The sequence below is a fragment of the Notamacropus eugenii genome, chromosome 6 (assembly GCF_028372415.1).
Source record: "Notamacropus eugenii isolate mMacEug1 chromosome 6, mMacEug1.pri_v2, whole genome shotgun sequence".
Lineage (NCBI taxonomy): Eukaryota > Metazoa > Chordata > Mammalia > Diprotodontia > Macropodidae > Notamacropus > Notamacropus eugenii.
In genome coordinates, this window is record NC_092877.1 from 51,646,744 (window position 1) to 51,665,754 (window position 19,011).

The 19,011-nt window shown below is 37.4% G+C and overlaps 1 protein-coding gene across 7 annotated transcripts; it reads right to left on the reverse strand.

Moving 5' to 3' along the window:
* Window positions 1-427: 427 nt before the first annotated feature.
* HAUS3 (HAUS augmin like complex subunit 3) lies at window positions 428-16,756 on the reverse strand. Of its 7 annotated transcripts, none has more exons than XM_072620025.1 (7): window positions 16,644-16,738; window positions 10,368-10,460; window positions 9,431-9,569; window positions 6,951-8,004; window positions 4,960-5,399; window positions 2,699-2,927; window positions 428-763 (listed from the first exon to the last, which is right to left on the reverse strand). In XM_072620025.1, exons 4-7 carry the CDS (start codon window positions 7,863-7,865, stop codon window positions 530-532), a joined length of 1,818 nt encoding a protein of 605 aa, XP_072476126.1. In that variant the 5' UTR covers window positions 7,866-8,004; window positions 9,431-9,569; window positions 10,368-10,460; window positions 16,644-16,738; the 3' UTR covers window positions 428-529. The 7 variants fall into 7 exon arrangements, with proteins under 7 accessions (XP_072476126.1, XP_072476125.1, XP_072476127.1 ...); XM_072620024.1 differs by lacking the exon at window positions 16,644-16,738 and adding an exon at window positions 16,099-16,211; XM_072620026.1 differs by lacking the exon at window positions 9,431-9,569 and having other exon boundaries at window positions 16,675-16,756.
* Window positions 16,757-19,011: the final 2,255 nt, after the last annotated feature.

Consider the following 19,011-nt stretch of genomic DNA (forward strand, 5'->3'; position numbering starts at 1 on the left):
TACTTATATGGATTTTTGAGATTTATTCGGGAGCCCTGTTTTAAGACACAAGAACACTGTCAGTAGTTGTACTGTTCCACCACTTCCATAATGCCCATCAAACCTTAAGCCAAAAAGTGAAAGCCCAGAGTCCTTTCCTCTATGATGCAGGGTGGACAAAAGTTACATAAAGGCAGTCACTAGTCCCTATGGCTATAAAACCAAAGAGAGGATTATTTTATCACCACTAGTGTTAAATTACTAACACAGCAGGCCTCCTCTTCAACCTCAAATAGAGGTTGAATAGAGGAAAATAGAGAAAGACCACCTGGTACTCCTTTCATTAGGCAAAAGCTCCTCTCCTAAAAACTGCTGGTACTCTGGATCAGCATGGTGGATAAGGAGAAACAAAAAATTGCCCCTCCCAATATAAGTCACATAGTACACATTTTACATAGTTAAATTTTAATATACGTAGTATGCATTTTAATAGTACACATTTTATATCATGAATATAATAATGAATTATCTAGTTTTCAATAATCAATTTTCAATCTTCAAGACCAATAGTTGTAATTTTTAACTGATGCTCTAAATTCTCCACAATTTTCTTTAAATATTCTTTATCTTTGAAAAAATACACATATAATTCTCGTTCCATTTGATATAGTTTATCAGTTGCCAAAATTCTTCTCTTTGCCTTTACATTAGCAAGAATATCCATAAGCAGATGATTTAGCTTTTTCAAATGAGAGTCAACTTGATGAAACTGCTCCTTTAATTCCTAAAAGAAAAACATGCATACACTTTGGTTACATAGAACCTAGATATAATGCTTTGTATTACAAAATTTAAAGGGAAGCAATTTCAAAGATTTAAGTGTTAGTCCCACAATTCTTCAGTGTAAACTATTTTCAACTACAAGAACTCAGTAGTCAAAATTATTCACTGATTATAATGTGCTCTGATTTGGATTAGTCAACTTCTGAGGCTCAAAGACTAGAAACATAAAGCTAGAAGGGACTGTAGGGATCATCTAGTATCAAACATTTTATTTTAAAAATAAGGAAACTGAGGCTCACAAATGTTAAATGGTTTGCTCAAAATCACACTGCTAGTTAGTGGGAAAGTCAGGCTTAGAACCAAGTCTCCTGACTCTTAGTTCAATGGTCTTTGCCCTGCACGGCTTTGCCTATTTGATAAATTATCCAAGGCAAATACTCTTTTCAAATACTTATTAACAGTATTTCATATGGTAACCTATTGCACTTAATGAAGCTCTTTACTGCCATTAACATAATTACACAGAATCATAACATCTTAGAAATGGAAAGGGGCTTAGAAGTCATTGTAAGGTCCATATCCTCCTTAAAGCCCAAGTCCTTTCAACAACATTCCTACAAGAGGTAATCTAACATGTGCCTGAAGATGACCAATGACTTGACATCTCCCAAGGTATCTCATTCCATTTCTGGACAGCTCTAACTGCCTCTTAATTCTGCTCTAATGGGAGCTGCTTACATGTATCAAATTAAAATTCCTCAGAGTTTAAATATGCAGAGTCAACTACCGACTAGTCCTCATTTCTCCCGCCTTTACAACTTATTCACCCTGCTCCCCACCACTAGTTCATTTTTATCTATTACACATCTCAAATTTATTCCATTTTACATTCTAGAATATCCTTGCTACCTTTTCATTTCATATTTATGAAAAATTTTCAGACTCACCTCAATTTATCTCTTGGAGAAAACTTTCCTGTTTACCAATCACCATACTGTGATTATTCTTTTACTCCATGTTCCCTCAGTATTTATATATTAAACTTGCACTTCAATGTATCATTTTGGACTTGATATGATACTTGCAATTATTTTGCAATATATTCTTAGACTCCCTTCCAAAACTGATTGCAATCCGAATGTTGGCAAATTATGATCTCTTTTGCACATATAACCTTCATTCTCTTAACTGTAATGTAAACTTTATGGGTTGGTTTCTTTCATATACTCCAATTAATTAGTACAGAACTTAAGGAAACACAAAGAAGTTTCTACAAAGTTTCCTTCTTACAAAGAAGGAAACTCCATAACTACTTGACAACTTAAAATTACAAACTAGTTTTCTAATGCAGTGACTAACCTCAAAGTAGAAATACCTCAAGCTTATAATTCTGTGATTCTACTACCTGTGACCCCATCTTAACTCTTCACCACTGCCAAATAGCTGCTCAGAAGGTCTACAGGTTAGGTCTCCATAACCCCTTAGATGCTAACATATGACCCTTCAATGTGAGAAAATAAAACAACAGAATAGCATTCTTAAACACAAACTGGCAGAATAGTATATTGGAAATAGCTCTGGATTTGATGTCAGAGCACCTAGATGTGAATCTCAGCTCAGCTACTGATTTATGTGTGTAACCTCAGGGAAGTCACTTCACTTTTTGTGGCCTCCTTTTCCCTATATGCAAAATGAAAAAATTTGACTAAATGGACTCACCTTACAGTACTAAATCTAAAATTTTAATACAAACTATATTAAAAAGTCTCTCTTCTTAAAAACTTTAACAAACCTGAATACACAGAAAATATAAAATTTAAATTGGAATTTCAGTTAACGTCTTCTGATATGTCTGAGAATCTTAAGCAACTTACTAAAACAACGCTATTATAAAGAGCCTCCTACATGCAGAGCTCTGTGTAAAGCCAATACATACCTGATCACTAAGATAAAGCTGGTTTCCTCCACAATACAAAGTATCACAAAGCATATCCACGCCATTATTCAGTTTGGACAGGAAGATAGAATGCTCTTGAGCAGCTATTGCCAGCTGATCCCGTACAGAAGAAACATCTTGCTTCAGTTTCTGTGCCACTTCTGCCAGGCCTTCATATGTTCTGAATAACTCTTGTTTCTTATTCTCCCCTTCTAAAAGTTGATAGAGCCTAAACCAGCATTTTTCAAAAATTATCAAATTAATAGGAATACAACTGTAAAGTCAATGTTTTCTTAAATGTAGATCATACTAGGGACTATTTTAAGGATGGCTTTTAAACTAATCAAATCATCTGTTACTGAATTGGACTGAGACAAGATAGCTATTACTAAATCAAGAAGGCTAATATTACCCTACTCAGCTAGACTATTCTAATAATTGTAGTACATGAGAACCCAGTTTCCATCTTCTACCAAACCTTAGATATAATTATATCCCTCTTTAAATACTTACTAGCTGACAACAGGTTAATCACTTAACCTTAGCTTCAGTTTCCTCATTTATAAAATGAGGATAAGACATCGGCATTAACTCCTTCATAGGACCATGATGAAACCACTTCGCAAAAATTTAAAGTGCTATATAAATGTGAGTTACAGTTATTAATCCCATCCCAGACAAACTAGCTTTGAGATACAGTAAAGTGAGCTGTCCTTTCACAAGTAAAATCTGGCTAATTCCTGAGTGAGGCAGTGAATAGAGTGATGGCCTTGGAGACAAGAAGACTCCAGTGTCCAACCTCAGATATTTACTATGTGATCTTGGGCAAGTCACTTATCCTATTTCCTCATCTGCAAAATAAGATGGAAGAGGACATGGCAAATAACTCCAGTATCTTTGCCAAGAAAACCCCAGAGGAGGTCACAAAGAATGATCTCCTTTGAATGACTCAATAACACAATACTGTACAAAAGATACTAAGTCTCGATGAAGCATATGCAAAGTTCCCTCCCAGACTTCAACAAGCTTCTAAGAAAGGTAGTGTACTTCTTTTTATAAAGGAGATGGAGAAAACAAAGGCAGTCAACTTCCAGGTACATAACTACAAAGGACTATCCTATCCAGTCTCAAAGAAACAGAATTTGTTTTAAGTTCTGGGTTTTTTTTTAAGAGCCAGTAGGGACTTAAGATAATGTATCAGAGGATGCAGATGAGGCACTAAAGGTAGAGGTAGTTTGTTCAAGGTCACATAACTAGTTAGCAGAAGGACCAGGACTACATAGAAATTAACAGTGCTTTGCTCTAAATAATTCAACTTGTCTCCAGTTTGCATGAAGCAAAAGATCTAGCAAGATTTTTATGACAAAACTCTTCACCACAATTAGAGTAGATTTACATTTGGACTCAATATCTCAGTTCTCAGTTTGAAACATAAAGAAGCTGAGATGGAACTAACGGGAATCAAGAAAAGATAATTGGAACTAGACCAAAAATACACACTTCTCATGCTAGAAGTGACAATTTTTGAGGGTGCTGAGGAGTTGATTCTTAAGGCCTATGAGAGGGGAAGAATATCACAGCCTTGGGAAAAAATCTAAGACCTTGCCTACTTTTCCATCTTTACAAAATGTTCACATATATAACTAACACACACACACACACACACACACACACACACACACACACACACACACACAGTTTATGATGGCACAACATAAAGACAGGGATATCTGTCCCAATTCCAATGGTATAAACAATGCTCAGGAGAGTAAACTCCTTCCACCAATGAAGGTCACCACTTCTCTGGAATCTCTTAAGAGAGTTGCTAGATCAGTGGCACCAAACTCAAATATAAAGCAATCCATCCTGGATCCATCCTGCTGCATACTTAAAAAACCACAAATTAAAATTAACTATTTTGTGTTATATTTTATTTTGTTAAACATTTCCCACTGACGCTTTTATGTGCCTGGTTGCACTGGCCTAGAGGCCACAAGTTTTGTAATTTGCCCACCATCACACAGATGTATGACTTAAAATCAGGTTACATTGGTTTCAAGGCCAGCTCTCTATGTATTATATCATGCTGTTTCTTATGAGAAAAGAACACAGTCTACAAATAATATTCTATAGCAGATTATCTTTATAGGCAGACCAATTAACAATATACCAAAAGGTATACAGAATATAAAATTCCACCATTTATTGCCCATAAAAGGTCCTTTAAAACATCAATGTAATAGCATAATCATGACACATACCTATGAGTAGAACAATCCTTGGTATCAATAGTATTTCTTGGTAGGGTCTGCTGAGATATAGATGGGTCAGCTAACATTTCTAATCGTTGATGCAGTACATTATTACTTTGACGAAGTTCTTGAGTCAAGCTTTCAAGTTGCCGGTGAGTATCCCTATGCTTTCTCAATTCAATTTCATATGCCAGCTGCAGAAGTTCAAAAGACGCCTTCTGTTTTATCAGCTGATTAAGAACTAATTCTTGTCTTGATGTATAATAGTCTTGTTTAGCAAGCTGCAGATCAAAATCGCCCTTCACAACTGGCATATTCAGTAATTGAGCATTTTCTTTTACCACAGCAGGCAATGTTTTATTATTCAGTTGGGTGATTTGTTCTTCAAGCTTTAGTATCTCACTGCTGAAACTGGACATTTTAGCTTCTAAATCTTCTTTGCCAATTGCCTACACAAAGAAAAGTAACATACTTATAAATCTTTAGGAACTTCAAAAAGAAACATTTTTTAAACTTTTGATCTTGCATTTGGACTACCAACCTATGCCACCACTTGGTGTGCTATTCAGGAAGTGCAAACTAATTTTAATATTAAACTAAAGCAAATATAATTACAAAGGCAAACACACTGCCCAAAAAAAAAAGTCACATTCTGAAAACAAAGTTGTTAGAAAGAAATAAAATTAAATTGCAGAAAAGGCTACTTTGATACTGAATATTTACTTTTAAAATTGTTTTGTTAATACATATAGTAATATTACAAACTAATAAGTAACAAGGTCTGCCAAGACCTGTTTCAATTAAGAGACATGATCCTTTGTAATCAATACATTAATTATATACAAATGGAGACTAGCTAAACACTTTAAAATAACTTTGTTCTCTCCCTGGAGAGCTAGCCTCCTATATCAATTAACTGATTATCATACTTTTTTGGACAGACATTATTAGAACTTTTCATAGATGTTTTTGGATAAAGTTACTATCTGAAAAAAACAGTGACACATTAAAACTTCTAGCAATTATACCTATACATTCAGTTACCATTTAACAAAGATCACTTCAGAAGCAAAAGACCCAAAATGTACAATTTTTTTTAAATCACCATTACTTTTTTTAAAAGGTAAATTTCACTTTTGCCAGTATCTGTATGTTTACAAATTCCTTCAATTAATGAAACTTAACTTGAGTTATCCTCAATATTTCTGGCTTCAATTAATAAAGAGTAATCAATTATTGATCACTTTGCAAAAATAAAGTGACAAAACTCAATGCCCAAGGGGTTGCAGGGAGGTAGGTATTCTCATATACTGCTGTTGGAATTGCATATGAACAGAATCTCCTTAGAAAACAAATTGGTGGTACATAAGAGTCACAGAAATTCTCATGGCCTCTGGTCCAATAATCTCCATTGAGAATACATCGTAAAAGAATTACCACAAAGAAAAGGGGAAAATGTGTATGTGTGTGTGTGTATGCGTGTGTGCACGTGTGTACGTGTGTGTTGTCATTTCTGATTGCAAAGAATTGGAAATTACTTAAATGTTTAATAGTCTGCAAATGGCTAAATAAGCTACATATCAATATAATGTCATATACTATAGTGCCATTAAAAATAATAAATTTGAGGAAACAAAAAAATTTGTAAAGATATTCCATAATATGAAGCAAAGAAAAGAGAACCAGAAGAATAATATAAACACTATGACCATAAAAAAAATAAAAATGTCTATAAAATATCAAAATTACCTAACCGAGTAGGATATTAAAACACATTATGTAGAAGTTAATTTTTAACTATGAATGGTATTTAGTTGGTTTTGATGTTTAAAGCTAAATATATGATCACTGTAAAATTTTCAAACACTGGCACACAGTGCCTTTTCATTAAAAAAAATAGCAATAAGGAAATAGAATTATCTATTATCTGCCTTTTAAGTAATTTGGTAATATTTACTACATGATTCTCCTTAAATGCAAGGATTAATTTTTCACCTTACCTTGCTAGCCAGGGTTTGAAGAGTCTCCTCTGCCCATTTTATACGTGACTGAAGGCTACATTCGTTTGCTTTCAAATGAATTAACTGATGTTGGGCACAAATATAAGCTAGCCGCAACCTAGCCATCTCAAGCCTTCTCTCCTCATGGGACTCATTAGCTGCAGCATCACAAGTGGATGGTGTTTTTATATCAAAAAGCTGAAAATTTTCTTCATTTGAACTTTCAACCAGATCCTGTATACCTTGAAAGAAATGTTTTTTGGTATAGGAGGTTAATGCTACTGTGCTTTGTCCTTCTTGGCTTAAGTATTTTTCCAAGGCAAGTTGAGATAAAAACACAGGTGGAGCTGTCCCTTGCTTTGTCTCTGAACAATCAAAGAATGATGTCAATTTCTCAACTCCATTAATAAGATCTTGAAGTTGATTACATATCTTGGTATTTACAGCATTTAGAAATATTTGACTCTCCTTCAGATTTTTAGTGGCTTCTTCTTCTTTAGCATTTAACTGGAGTGATCTATGACTATTTGCTGAAAGTATTAACTGGAATTTATTACGACGCTGAATTTTTAGATTTTTTAACTTCTGAAGAGCTTGGAGCTCAGTCTCTAATTTTTCTAGCTCAATTTCTTCCAAACTAGATGTTTTCCGATCAGAAGTTTGACAAGTTTTAAGAACTTCACCCAATGCTTGTTCTTCTAGGATGGGCTTGCCAGATTTTTGAAGGGTGCTAAAAGCTTCCAGTTCTTTTTCAGTCAATACTTGCTGTTCATTTACATTTCTACAGAACCACTCCAAAAAAGGCTTATTCTCAACAGTTTCAAACAACCAGTCAAAATCTTCTCCATTAAGATTATTACTCTTTGGGTAACCAATTTTTTTTAAAGTTTCCACAAACTCATTTCCACAACTCATGTCTTAATTGCCAAAAATTTTTATGAATATGTTTTTATATTTATTTTAAAAATCCAACCAACAAGCACACAGGATATTGATTTCACTTTAAATCCATAGACCAAAAACAAAAAAAAAGTCATAAAAACTACAATATTTCCTATGGAAAAAAACGAATATTTGATTAGACAACAAATCAGTAGGCTGCATATCCAAAATAAATTTGTGTATTAATAACACTTTGTTATTACACTACTACGTATCTACAAAGTGGATAATAACTCAAGTATTTGATGAATATCACAGATGTGGTTCTCCCAGCTTAAGTTCATCTTAAAAAATTAACCAAATAACCAAAATCTCGCTATAGCTAAGTTTCTTCAAATATAACAGAGGGATATCATTTACCAATAACTAAATGCATAAAAAAACAGAGTTACTAGGAATTGAGGATAGGGACCAGAATGCTATACAAATATCAACAGTAGGTGGCACGATGGTCCTGATCAGGAGAACCTGAGTTCAAATTTGAACCCAGACACCTGACACTTACTAGTTGTATGACCCTGGGAAAGTCATTCAACCCTAACTGCCTTGCAAAAAGAAAAAGAAAAACTGTATCAATAGTAGTCCTATTTAAAACTATTATAAATATCAAGTGTGTTCAAAGACACTGATCTTAGAGGGTATGACAGATGACACAAACCATTTCAGCTCCCAAAATCTACATTACTCTCCAGTCAAAATTTAAGATCTTGGGGTAAAGTATATTGATTTTTTCAGACAATTTGAGTGGTCTACTATAGCAGAAATAAAAAGCGAATTTTCACTTAAGTGTAATATCACTTCTGTGAACTCCTTCCTGATTCCCTCAATTGTTAGTGTTCCCTCTTCAAATTACATCTTATACTTACCTGTGTTTATTTTTTATCTCCCTAATAGAATCTAAGGACACTGAGGACAGAGGGGGCTTCTCTTATGTCTTTCTATCCTCAGCATCTAGCACAGTGGTAAGAACTTAACAATTGAAATGAATTCACTACCAAAGAGAGTCTTATTTATCAAACTAAAAAACTCACTTCATTTAGGGGGGAAAATGACTAAAAAATTTCCTGCATCATATGGTACAACCTTATTACAGTTTTGAATTGGGACAGAACAATCCAGATTCTCATTTGGCCCCTGAAAGTTCTCCTAAATTCATGATATGGATCATAGTCCTCTACAGTATCACTCTAAACTACAGAAAGTATCATTCTCTCAGGAAGCATGGAAGGATGGAAGGAAGGATGGATGGATGGATGCAAGGAAGGAAGGAAGGAAGGAAGGAAGGAAGGAAGGAAGGAAGGAAGGAAGGAAGGGACAACTTGGATTAAATGTTATAATAGGCATTGGAAAACCAATATACTACTATTCAGTATATTGTCCATAAATCAATCATGCCCAGGAGTAATACTTCTAAAATACTGTGTGCTTAGTATTTATAGGGGAAAAACAGGCTAATGATCTGGAAATTTCCCTCAACTTTTAAGTTCTTAAAATATGAAATATTCTGGGAATTGAAATTATTTTTAAAAGTATATTACTTTGAAGGGCAGCTAAGTGGTACAATGGATAGTGTACAGCCCCCGGAGGCAGGAGAACCCAAGTTCAAATCCAGTCCTGAGACACTTGACACTTTCTAGCAGCTGCGTGACCCTGGGCAAGTTACTGAATACCAACTGCCTAGACAAAAAAAAAAGTTTATTACTTTCAACAAATGCATTACTGAATGATCAGGAGAGGTTCTAGTTACCAAAACAATTTTTTCATAAGGTCTACATTTTGAAAGAACCGGCTATGTATCCTCCTAAGATACCTTAGAATAAAAAAAGTCTTCATCAACATGTATGAAGTATAATTAAAGTAGACTACAGATTCAACAAACATTTACTAGGTTCCTGTTATGTGCAAGGCACTGTGCCAGAAACTGGGAATAAAAAGTCACAAAAAATTCCTGCCTTCAAGGACCCTACCTTCTACTGGAAGGATAAAACTATGCATACAAATAAGTAAATACAATGCAGTATGGAACCTGGCAACTTGATGATTCAGAAAAAGAACTCTCTAAGAGTTGGCAACCTAGCTAGGTGTTTTAGTGAAAGTAAGATTTCTAAGAGACATCGGTAAATAGCTAAATGCCTCCCAGGCAAGGACAAGAAGCTGTGCTATCACAAGAAGCAGAGACTGGATACTGAACTTGGATTGAGTAACACACTTAAATAGTTTCTGCTCTTCTAAAGTACCCACATATTTTACTTTCCCAATCCCCAATCCCTCTTGAGATAAAACACAAGCAATTCTGTCATACCTTTCCTCAGGGCCCCAGATGAACCCATGCCCCACTCCTAGAATTTGGGCAGTTCTATTTGTTTACTCCCTCAAGCCCATAGGGACCTTAGCAAAAATATATGACAAAAAGGTGACTATAAACTAAAACAAAATGTGAAATTGGCTCAGAAATTATATCCCAAAACTGGTTACCTTTCAACTTGAAATGTCACTTTTAAAATTTAATTTGTACTTTACAAATGTGTTTTTCCGAATTGTAGATAACATCAAGAGAAAAAAAAATCCCTGTAGAAAGAAAAAAATTGGTTTAGTGTCTTTTTTTTTTCAAATACTCAAAGAATTTTAATCTACTTATTCTTGAAAGTTTTCTGGTCACCTATTAAATATTCTCCTCACAAGAAGGTCCCTATACACACCAAACTATTTAGAGCAGCACTTTTATGATAGGAAAGAACTGGAAACTAAGTAGATGCCCATTGATTGGGGAATGGATAAAGAAAATTGTGGTATATGAATGGAACAGAATATTACTGGGCTGTTTGTTTTGTTGCTGCTTCATTCTGAAATGACCATGACATCAAGGAGGCGATGCCATGACATGCAAGTGAATAAGATTTAAGTGAAGGAGGGCTGTGCAATGGTACCAGCCTCACTTTCTTCTCTGGAGCCAACTGGGTCCAATTGGGACAGATCAGGATGACTGGAGATGGCCCTGATGTACTGGAGACCTTGGCCTTTTTAAGCCAAGGTCTTTAACAGGTCACAGTTTGATGAGGCAACACTCATTCAGAGATTAAGGCTAGAAAAGAAATTGAGGCAGAGAATGGCCTCTTTATCTAGTCAAAAATCCATGTGACAGGGAAATACCCCTAGGGTTTCTGGCCAAAACACAAACAACTACCATTTACATTCACTATGAGCCAACGGGGTTCAAATAATGACCAAATGGGGCTTGGCCTGGGACCCACTGCTGGCCAAATCAATGAAAGTCAGGTTTCAGCAATCAAAAGAAATGATGAATATGAAGTTCTGCATGAATGAAGTGAACAGATTCAAGAAAAAATATACACAATGACCACAACAATATATATGGAAACACACAAACACACACAGAAAGTTAATGTTGCAAAATCACAAAGAACAAGCATGGCTTGAACAAAAAGATATAAAAGGACACTTCAGATCCAATCAATTACAGAGGTGGGAGTTGGCAAGTGTTACATATTTTCAGACTTTGTTAATGTCTTTATCAGTTATGCTGATTTTTTCTTTTGCTTTCATGTCTTAAAAAAAAAAAAAATTTGGTTATTTGAGATGGTTTCCTAGGAGGGGAAAAAAGATACTGGGGGACACTGTGGTGATATAAAAATAAAAAATGTTAATAAAAATTTATATTTGAAAGAGAGAGAGAGAATAAATGCAGGGCCATTCTCCTAACACTGATCAGGAAATATAATGGCAGAATTCTTTGGAAAAACTTTTGCCCTTGTTAACCACTACTATCCTATATGCTTTATCAGTAAATGTAATTGCTTCTCACTTCCTTTTTGCTCCCATCCTCCCACCCCCAATATTAGGTTTGTCCAATAATAGCTTCATAAAGGTGTCATTCTGAGACCAAACCATCAGAAAGCATCTAGTATCATATTGTTGGTCAATCTCAAGTAGACTGGGACACATTCTAAATTTCTTATTCTCATCTCTTCCAGTTATTCATTATGCTCGAATATCCCAAAAGCATAGATGTGAAAATAAAGCTAGCACCATAGCATGTTGCTTTCCCCTCCACCAATCACTACAATCCCAGAATTCTCCAAAAGAGTATCCTTACACATGTCAAAAAGATGGGTCCTTCACTATACAAAAAAGTAAAGATGGGAAGCTGTCTTAGAAGTTGCCACACCACTACCACCATCAACTAAATCTGAATGTAAACAGGGAGGACACAGCAGTCTCTACTTTCTACCTCCAACTATATGTAAAAAATATTCTTTAATAAATCTTATTTGGATATAAGTCCTGTGGATGAATTTTCTCCATTTCTTTTTTTGAATGCAGAATGAGTCATCACATGATCGATTAATTTAAAGAGTCTCTTGCCATCAAACATAGAAAATGAAATAAAGTGAAATAACAGGAGAAATATCTCATTTCTTAAAAGTCCTTAAACTTACAAGACCCAAAATCTTCTTAAAGATATAAATCCCCAAAAAAGAGCACAAGACTGAAAAAAAGGTTGTTTCCAAATATAATCTGGAATATGGAAAGTCTTTTTTTGGTCAATTTTTCAAAGGAAAAAGCAAATTTTCAGTCTCAGTCTGCTGGGGAGCCTAAAAACATGGTAGAACATGTTTTTTAGACTCTTCTAAACTGATGTTATGGCTGAATCAATAGCAATTACTATTTTACAATTTTGTTGTCCATTTTGCCCTTCATGTACCCAAAATAACTGGAAACTATGTGGATATATCATCATATCAAAGCCATAGACAAAATGGAACATATTGCCAGGAGCAATTTTTTGGCCAAGCACCATGGAAAGTAATCTTCTACATTAGACAATTTTTGTCTAATTGTACTTCTTTGAAAATAATTTCACAGAAGTTTTATACACACACACACACACACACACACACACAAAGATGGTCCCACATATCCATTTGTTCACATTTTCTGTATCCCTTTCTTTTAAAAGATCATTATAAATATTAATATATTCATGCTTTTCAACCAGGAGGTGAAAATGTTTTATAGTTAACTCCTTCTAATATTTTAGTAACTAAACCTCCTATTACGGTATAGTAGAAAGAACATTGGATCTGACATCAAGACTCAAAATGCTACTTACTACAATCTCTATTTATACCTGTAGTTCAATTAGCTTTTTCTTTACATATTTGGATGCTATGCTGTTGAGTGTATTGTTTATTATTAATAAGTGTTTCATTATCTATGGAATCTCTAAGCAAAATGTTGTTTCTTTTCTTATTATCTTTTAACTGTTTCTATAGATGTGGAAACAAAAAGCTAGCAAACTTTTGCCTACATCACACAATCAGTTAATGGCAGAATCAGAAATAGAATTCAGACACTATCTAGGTCCTCTACAATTTGTTCAATAACTGAGCAAAATACCTGAGGGTCTGTTATGTTCAAGGCACTGTGCTATGAACTCATTTCCTTTAACTATCATCACCATTAGAAGAATGATTCCTAAATCTACTGACTTTTCCTTTGAGTTCCAATAACTTCTATCTAGCAACCTTTGGAAACTTCCTCCATGGTTTCCCCTACCATCACATCAATTTTTAAAAACCTCCCACTGCATGGGTCCCTATTGCTACGCAATTCATTGTCTCTACAAGACTGGTTCAAAACCTTGGAGTAACTTTTCTTTTGGCGGCCATTTCCAAACAGTCACCAATCTGTGTCAACATACCTTCCAACTTTACAGTATTTCTCAACACAATTCTTCCATCTGTGAACTCTTAATGTAATTACAGTCAATATTATAGAATTTATAAGTTAATTGTTGAATAAATATCCATTCTTTCCCTCCCACTAGATCATAATAGGCTCTTTGGGGGTGGGGGTGCAAAAGAGTATAAAGCCAAAAAAAGAATTTGTAATGGACAGTTCACTGGACTTCAGTCAGACCTGTAATTCAAGTCCTGATTTCTGTTACTTACTAGTTATACTACACCTCAAACTAGCCAGGTAACTCTTCTGAACCTCAGCTTCCTTATCTATAAAACAGGAATAAAAATTTCTTCCTAGTCCATGTCACAGATTTGTTGTTAGGAACAAAAGTTACAAGGTAAAAGTCCTTAGAAAACTGTAAAATGCTATTAAAATGTAACATACATGTAACTAATAAAAATCAGGCCCATAACTTTATAGACAATCTATCTAATAGCATCTATTTAGCACTTAAGTGGCTGACTGAATGTAAACCATCCTTTTCTGCCAAGCTGTTGGTCCCACTGACTAAAATATTGGAGGAAAGCATATTCATTCCCTGTGTTTAAGCTGTTCTGTTCCTGAACTACCTGGGACTCCTTCATCTCCTAGAACAACATCACCTTTTCTTTTACATCTTCAGTAAAGTTCCCCTGAGCACTCCAATCCAGGGATTTTTTTTTTTTTCAAATGAATGGATAGGGATCAGTAAGGTCCCGACCATGAAGAAGGCAGGTCTTGCTTAAGAAGGTAGGTCCAGGTGTTATATTTAAGGGGAGGGCAAAGACACTCAAAAGGGGATATACTAATACCTTAAGGTAATAAAGCTCCTTTATGCAAATTTTTTAAAAGGCCATATAGAATTCCCAAACAGAAAACTGTCAATGCAGAGCAGAGACTGCTGTGCCCCCTTATTATCAGAATTTGCCTCTACAAAAGCTCTACATGGCTTACAAAGTTAGCCATGCTGAAGATCCAAGAAGCATCATAAACCACAAAGCAAAGCAGTCTAATGTTACAGATTAAGAATAAAGCACAATGCACAGCTTTCCATAAAGAAAAAGCTGTAAAATCTTCAGAGTTTTTTCTATACTTAAGATTGATTTTTTTCCATCACTTTTGTTCATTCAGGTAAAAGTTAGATAACCTCTGAGGTCCCTTCAAACTCTGAGAGTCTGTGATGATCTTTTATTAACCTGAACTTCTGGGAAACTTTATGTCTGTTAATGGCAGAATTAGAAATAGATTTCAGACACTATCGAGGTCCTCTACAATTTGTTCAGTAACTGAGCAAATTATCTGAGGGTTTTGGTTCCAGACCCAGGACTCTACTTTGCCACCTAAATTCCTCCTTTGCACACATTAAATGCTTTCCATTCATGCCCCCCTACCCTCATACTTTATTAATCTTTGTATATTCCCTAGTACTTACTTGGCACAGTATAAATATTGAACTGAATCAAACAATTTGAGAACAATATGGCAGGTGATCAACTGCAAAACTGTATGATACAGAAAATGATATGGCCTCCTCTTTCCCCCCATACCAAATATATTTATTTTTCCTGTCATCAGTGACAACCCTTTCTGAGATGCACATAATATGCTCAAGACGCAAAGCAAAAACCCTCTTCCCTCTCCTTCATCTAGTGCCTAAAATCCAGTTATCTAGCCTTAATTGGAAGTTGCCTCAATCAAACTGAGACTTATTAAAGACCTTAGCTTAAAAAGGTCAAGGTTTCCTACTACATCTGGGGCCATCTCCAGTCATCCTGATCTATATCTTGCCACTGGACCCAGATGGCTCTAGAGGAGAAAATGAGGCTGGTGACTTTGTGCAATCCTCCCTCACTAAAACCCAATTCACTTGCATGTCATGGCATCACCTCCCTGATGTCATGGTCCTCTTCAAGAACAAAGGACAACAACAAAACCCACTTATTGAGCCCATGCCTCCACCAGAACCCCTCCCAAAGAGGGCTGCTTGATAAACAAATAAGCACTGGTTCAAACACTGATGATTTCAAGTGACTACTTCATAACAAATAAATGAATCTGAGATCTCAACGTTGGTGCCAGCTTCTCCAAAGCACCATTATTATTATTAACCAAACAATCATAATATCTCCCATTTCGATAGTACCTGTAAGGCGTACAAAGACCTTTCTTAACAACAATTGCAGCATCTCAAAACTAGAAACGACCTGGAACCTATACCCCGGCAGGAATCCTTCCACCAATGTTCTTTATAAAGAGTCACCCATCCTTTCACCAAAGAATTCTAGTAATAAAAATCTATATCTCCTAAGGGAGTTGGATAGACTTTAAGATCTCTAAATTAGGGAGTTTTTCCATGAGGGAGGGAAGGAGTAAATTGGAACTCAAAACTTTTGTTTCAGTGAATGTTAAAAATTGTCTTTACATGGAATTGGGGGAATTTTTTTTAAAGGAAGTTTTTCCTTACATGAAGCACAAATCTGGCTCTTATCAAACAGACCCCCCGCTCCTGGCTTGGCCATCTGGGACCAAGCGGAACAAGTCTAATGCCTCCGCCACTTGACCACCTTTCTGTCTGAAGACCCCTACGTCCTCCTCTTTTCTGGGCACAACAGATTTTCGCATCATCTCCAGCCCTTTTCACGCACGCGCTGCCGCCCACCAGGCCTGCCGGCAGCAGAAGGGCGAGGAGCGGCAATCAGAGCCGCAAGGAAGGGGCGGCGGGAGGCAGGCCTGCAGGCCCCGAACACTCCCAGCCTGCCAGGGCCTCGCAGGCCGCACCGGCTCACCAGCCTGATGAGCGCGTCCTCTGTGCAGAAAGCGTTAACGGCACCGAGCCCCAGCGATGAGCGAGGCTGGGAGCCACCCCAGGGCGGGAGTTGTTTTGTTTTTACTTCATCTCCGACTCTGGCACGCAGAAGGGGTGCAGATGAAGGGCGGCACGTTAAGTACCGTGCCCAGCACACAGCGGACGCTTACATGCTGGCGACACAACGGCGGCTCTCAAAGTACCTGACGGGCCGGGGCGCGGGGACGAACGCACCCTGGCTTCTGCTAAGAGGCCCCGCCGCTCCACCAAACCGCTTCGGAGCCAAGCGCTCGCCGTTCCCGTGAGGAGACAAGCCCGGGAATCGCCACCCTCAGCCCCGCGCGGGACACTTCACCGAGCCACGGCCACTCATCCTCTCCCAGCTCCCGCGCTCTCCAACCGTCGCTCCTCCGGCTCGCACTGCCTCACGGGAACGCCCCCCCCATTGACAGGCGCAGGCGCAGGCGCACTCTCGGAAGCACGCACGTACGCACGCACGCACTGGCGCACGCACGCCGCGCACGCACGCCGCGCACGCACGTCGCGCCGCTGGAGGGCCAGGGAGATGGGAGAGAGACGCGCGCAGCCATATTGAGGAAAAGACATGGGGAAGGCGAGAAAGAGCAAGTGGGAGGGGAGGGGAGGGCGGGTCTAACTGCGCAGTCGCACTAAGGAAAACCGTTGGGGGAGGGTGAATCCATTCAGAAAGAGTCTGAGTTCTGCGCAGCCGCAGTGGTGCTCCAGACAAAAGAGTGATGAGCTGCCGGGGTGGAGAGCCTGGGAGAGGAGAGCACGTGCAGAGGAAGGAGAGTCGTAGTTTTTTGGGGTGCTGGGGTTTTTTTCCCCTCTCCTCCCCTCGCTGTTTTTCCAACATATTTACTTAAGATTGGCCTTCCCCGCCATGATGCATTGGAACCTTAGCTCGTTCTCCAACTAGAAGAGAGGTTTTCAGGATGAGCACGTTCGTCGGCAGATAATGAGTTACAAAGGATGTTTGAGAAGGAGCCTCTTGACTTAACCTCTCCCAGATAGGAATCTAGGTGTAACATTCCTGTCTTGGGAGGGAGGGAGGAGAATGGTTGAATTGTCATTTATGGGTGATTTGGAATAAACCTAATGTCATTCTAATCAAGTTACTCCTCTACCCCAAAACCTTTAATGGTACCCCATTTCCTACTAAAAAATATAGAATCTTTTTCTGGCTTTCAAGGCCTTCCATAATCTGACTCCAACCTCTACTGATCCAATCTTACCTCTTACAACGTTCCTTTACAAATTCTACATTTCAGATAAAATAGAGTACTCTCTGCCATTTCCAGGCTTTACTCCCAAAAACAGTCTCTATGCCTGGAAGGCTCCCCTTTGATCTCCACTCCACCTTGGGCTATTTATTCAAGTCTCACTTTCCTTTAAAGTCAGTCTCTAGCTTTCCCTGACCCTCTCCCCTACTTTGCCTGGACATAAATGTCTGCACTTATCATATTCTCCCTTGTATCATAATTAATTGTGTCCTTGACCTTCCTCACCATTAGTTTATGAACTCTTCGAGAACAGTAATATTTGTAAAGCTTGTAGCCCAGTATCTGACATCTAGTAGAAGCTTAATAAATGTTTATTCCCTTTCTTCCCCTTTGTGTATACCTTGTATCCGCAAAACAGTCCATTTTGGCTTCCTTTAAATGCCAACTAATATCCCATTTTCTACAGGAAGCCTTGCCCATCACCTCGATTCTTTTTCTTATTTTCTTTTTACCTTGTAAGTAACTTGCTTTGTATATATTTGCATGTCGCCTCCTCCATTAGATTGTGAGTTCCTTGAGGCAAAAACTGTCTTTTGCCTCTTTTTGTATCCTTGGTGCTTAGCACAGTACCTGGCTTATAGTAGGCACTTGATAAATATTGATTAACTGATTGTTTGAGATAGTAGCATAGACAGCTGTGCGTACTATTGAAATCTATCTCCTTAAGCAGAAGTAAACCTGTAATAAGAGAAGTTTTTGTCCAACAAGTCACACACCTGGTGAATTAAAGCACCCACGCTGAACTTAAAGTCCCTCCATAAGGGGAGACTTCATGCATATGTGTGAGGTGCTTACAAAACAGCCTTCAGTTCTAATGTCTGCTGTGAGTTGACTCTTGGCTCCTGGCTAAAAGGTAAGATCTTTGAAATATTTGACCTTGTCCACCCATGTCAACAACTGACTATAGGTAATATGATTGCAGTGGCCCAGCCAGCTGTCCTTCAGTGGGGAATATTGAATAAAGCACCTTTGTCAGAATTTCCGACACCCTCAGAACTTTCCAGGACTTCATTAAGACCTTCCATTCTAGGAATTCATTGCTCTCTCAAGCAAATGTTCTCCATAATTTGACTCCCAACTACCTTTCCCCTGTCACTGTGTCCAACTTCTTTCCATCTACTCTACAATCCAGTCAAAATGGTGGACCGCTTTGTGACCCCATAACATTACCTGTTTTCTTTCTCTGCGCTTTATATATATAGTTCTTTATCCTTGGAATGCCCCATTTAGGGACACCCAGAACTACATCATCTTATCTCTTCCTCTAGAA

What these genes read in the sequence shown, in the direction of transcription:
- HAUS3 (XM_072620026.1), bottom strand. Translation starts at nt 7,865, where the DNA reads ATGAGTTGTGGAAATGAGTTTGTGGAAACTTTAAAAAAAATTGGTTAC. An exon ending in TTCAAACCCTGGCTAGCAAG is followed by an intron (nt 5,400 to 6,950) that starts GTAAGGTGAAAA and finishes TTCTTTGTGTAG; the next exon opens with GCAATTGGCAAAGAAGATTT. An exon ending in AAGGATTGTTCTACTCATAG is followed by an intron (nt 2,928 to 4,959) that starts GTATGTGTCATG and finishes ATGCTGGTTTAG; the next exon opens with GCTCTATCAACTTTTAGAAG.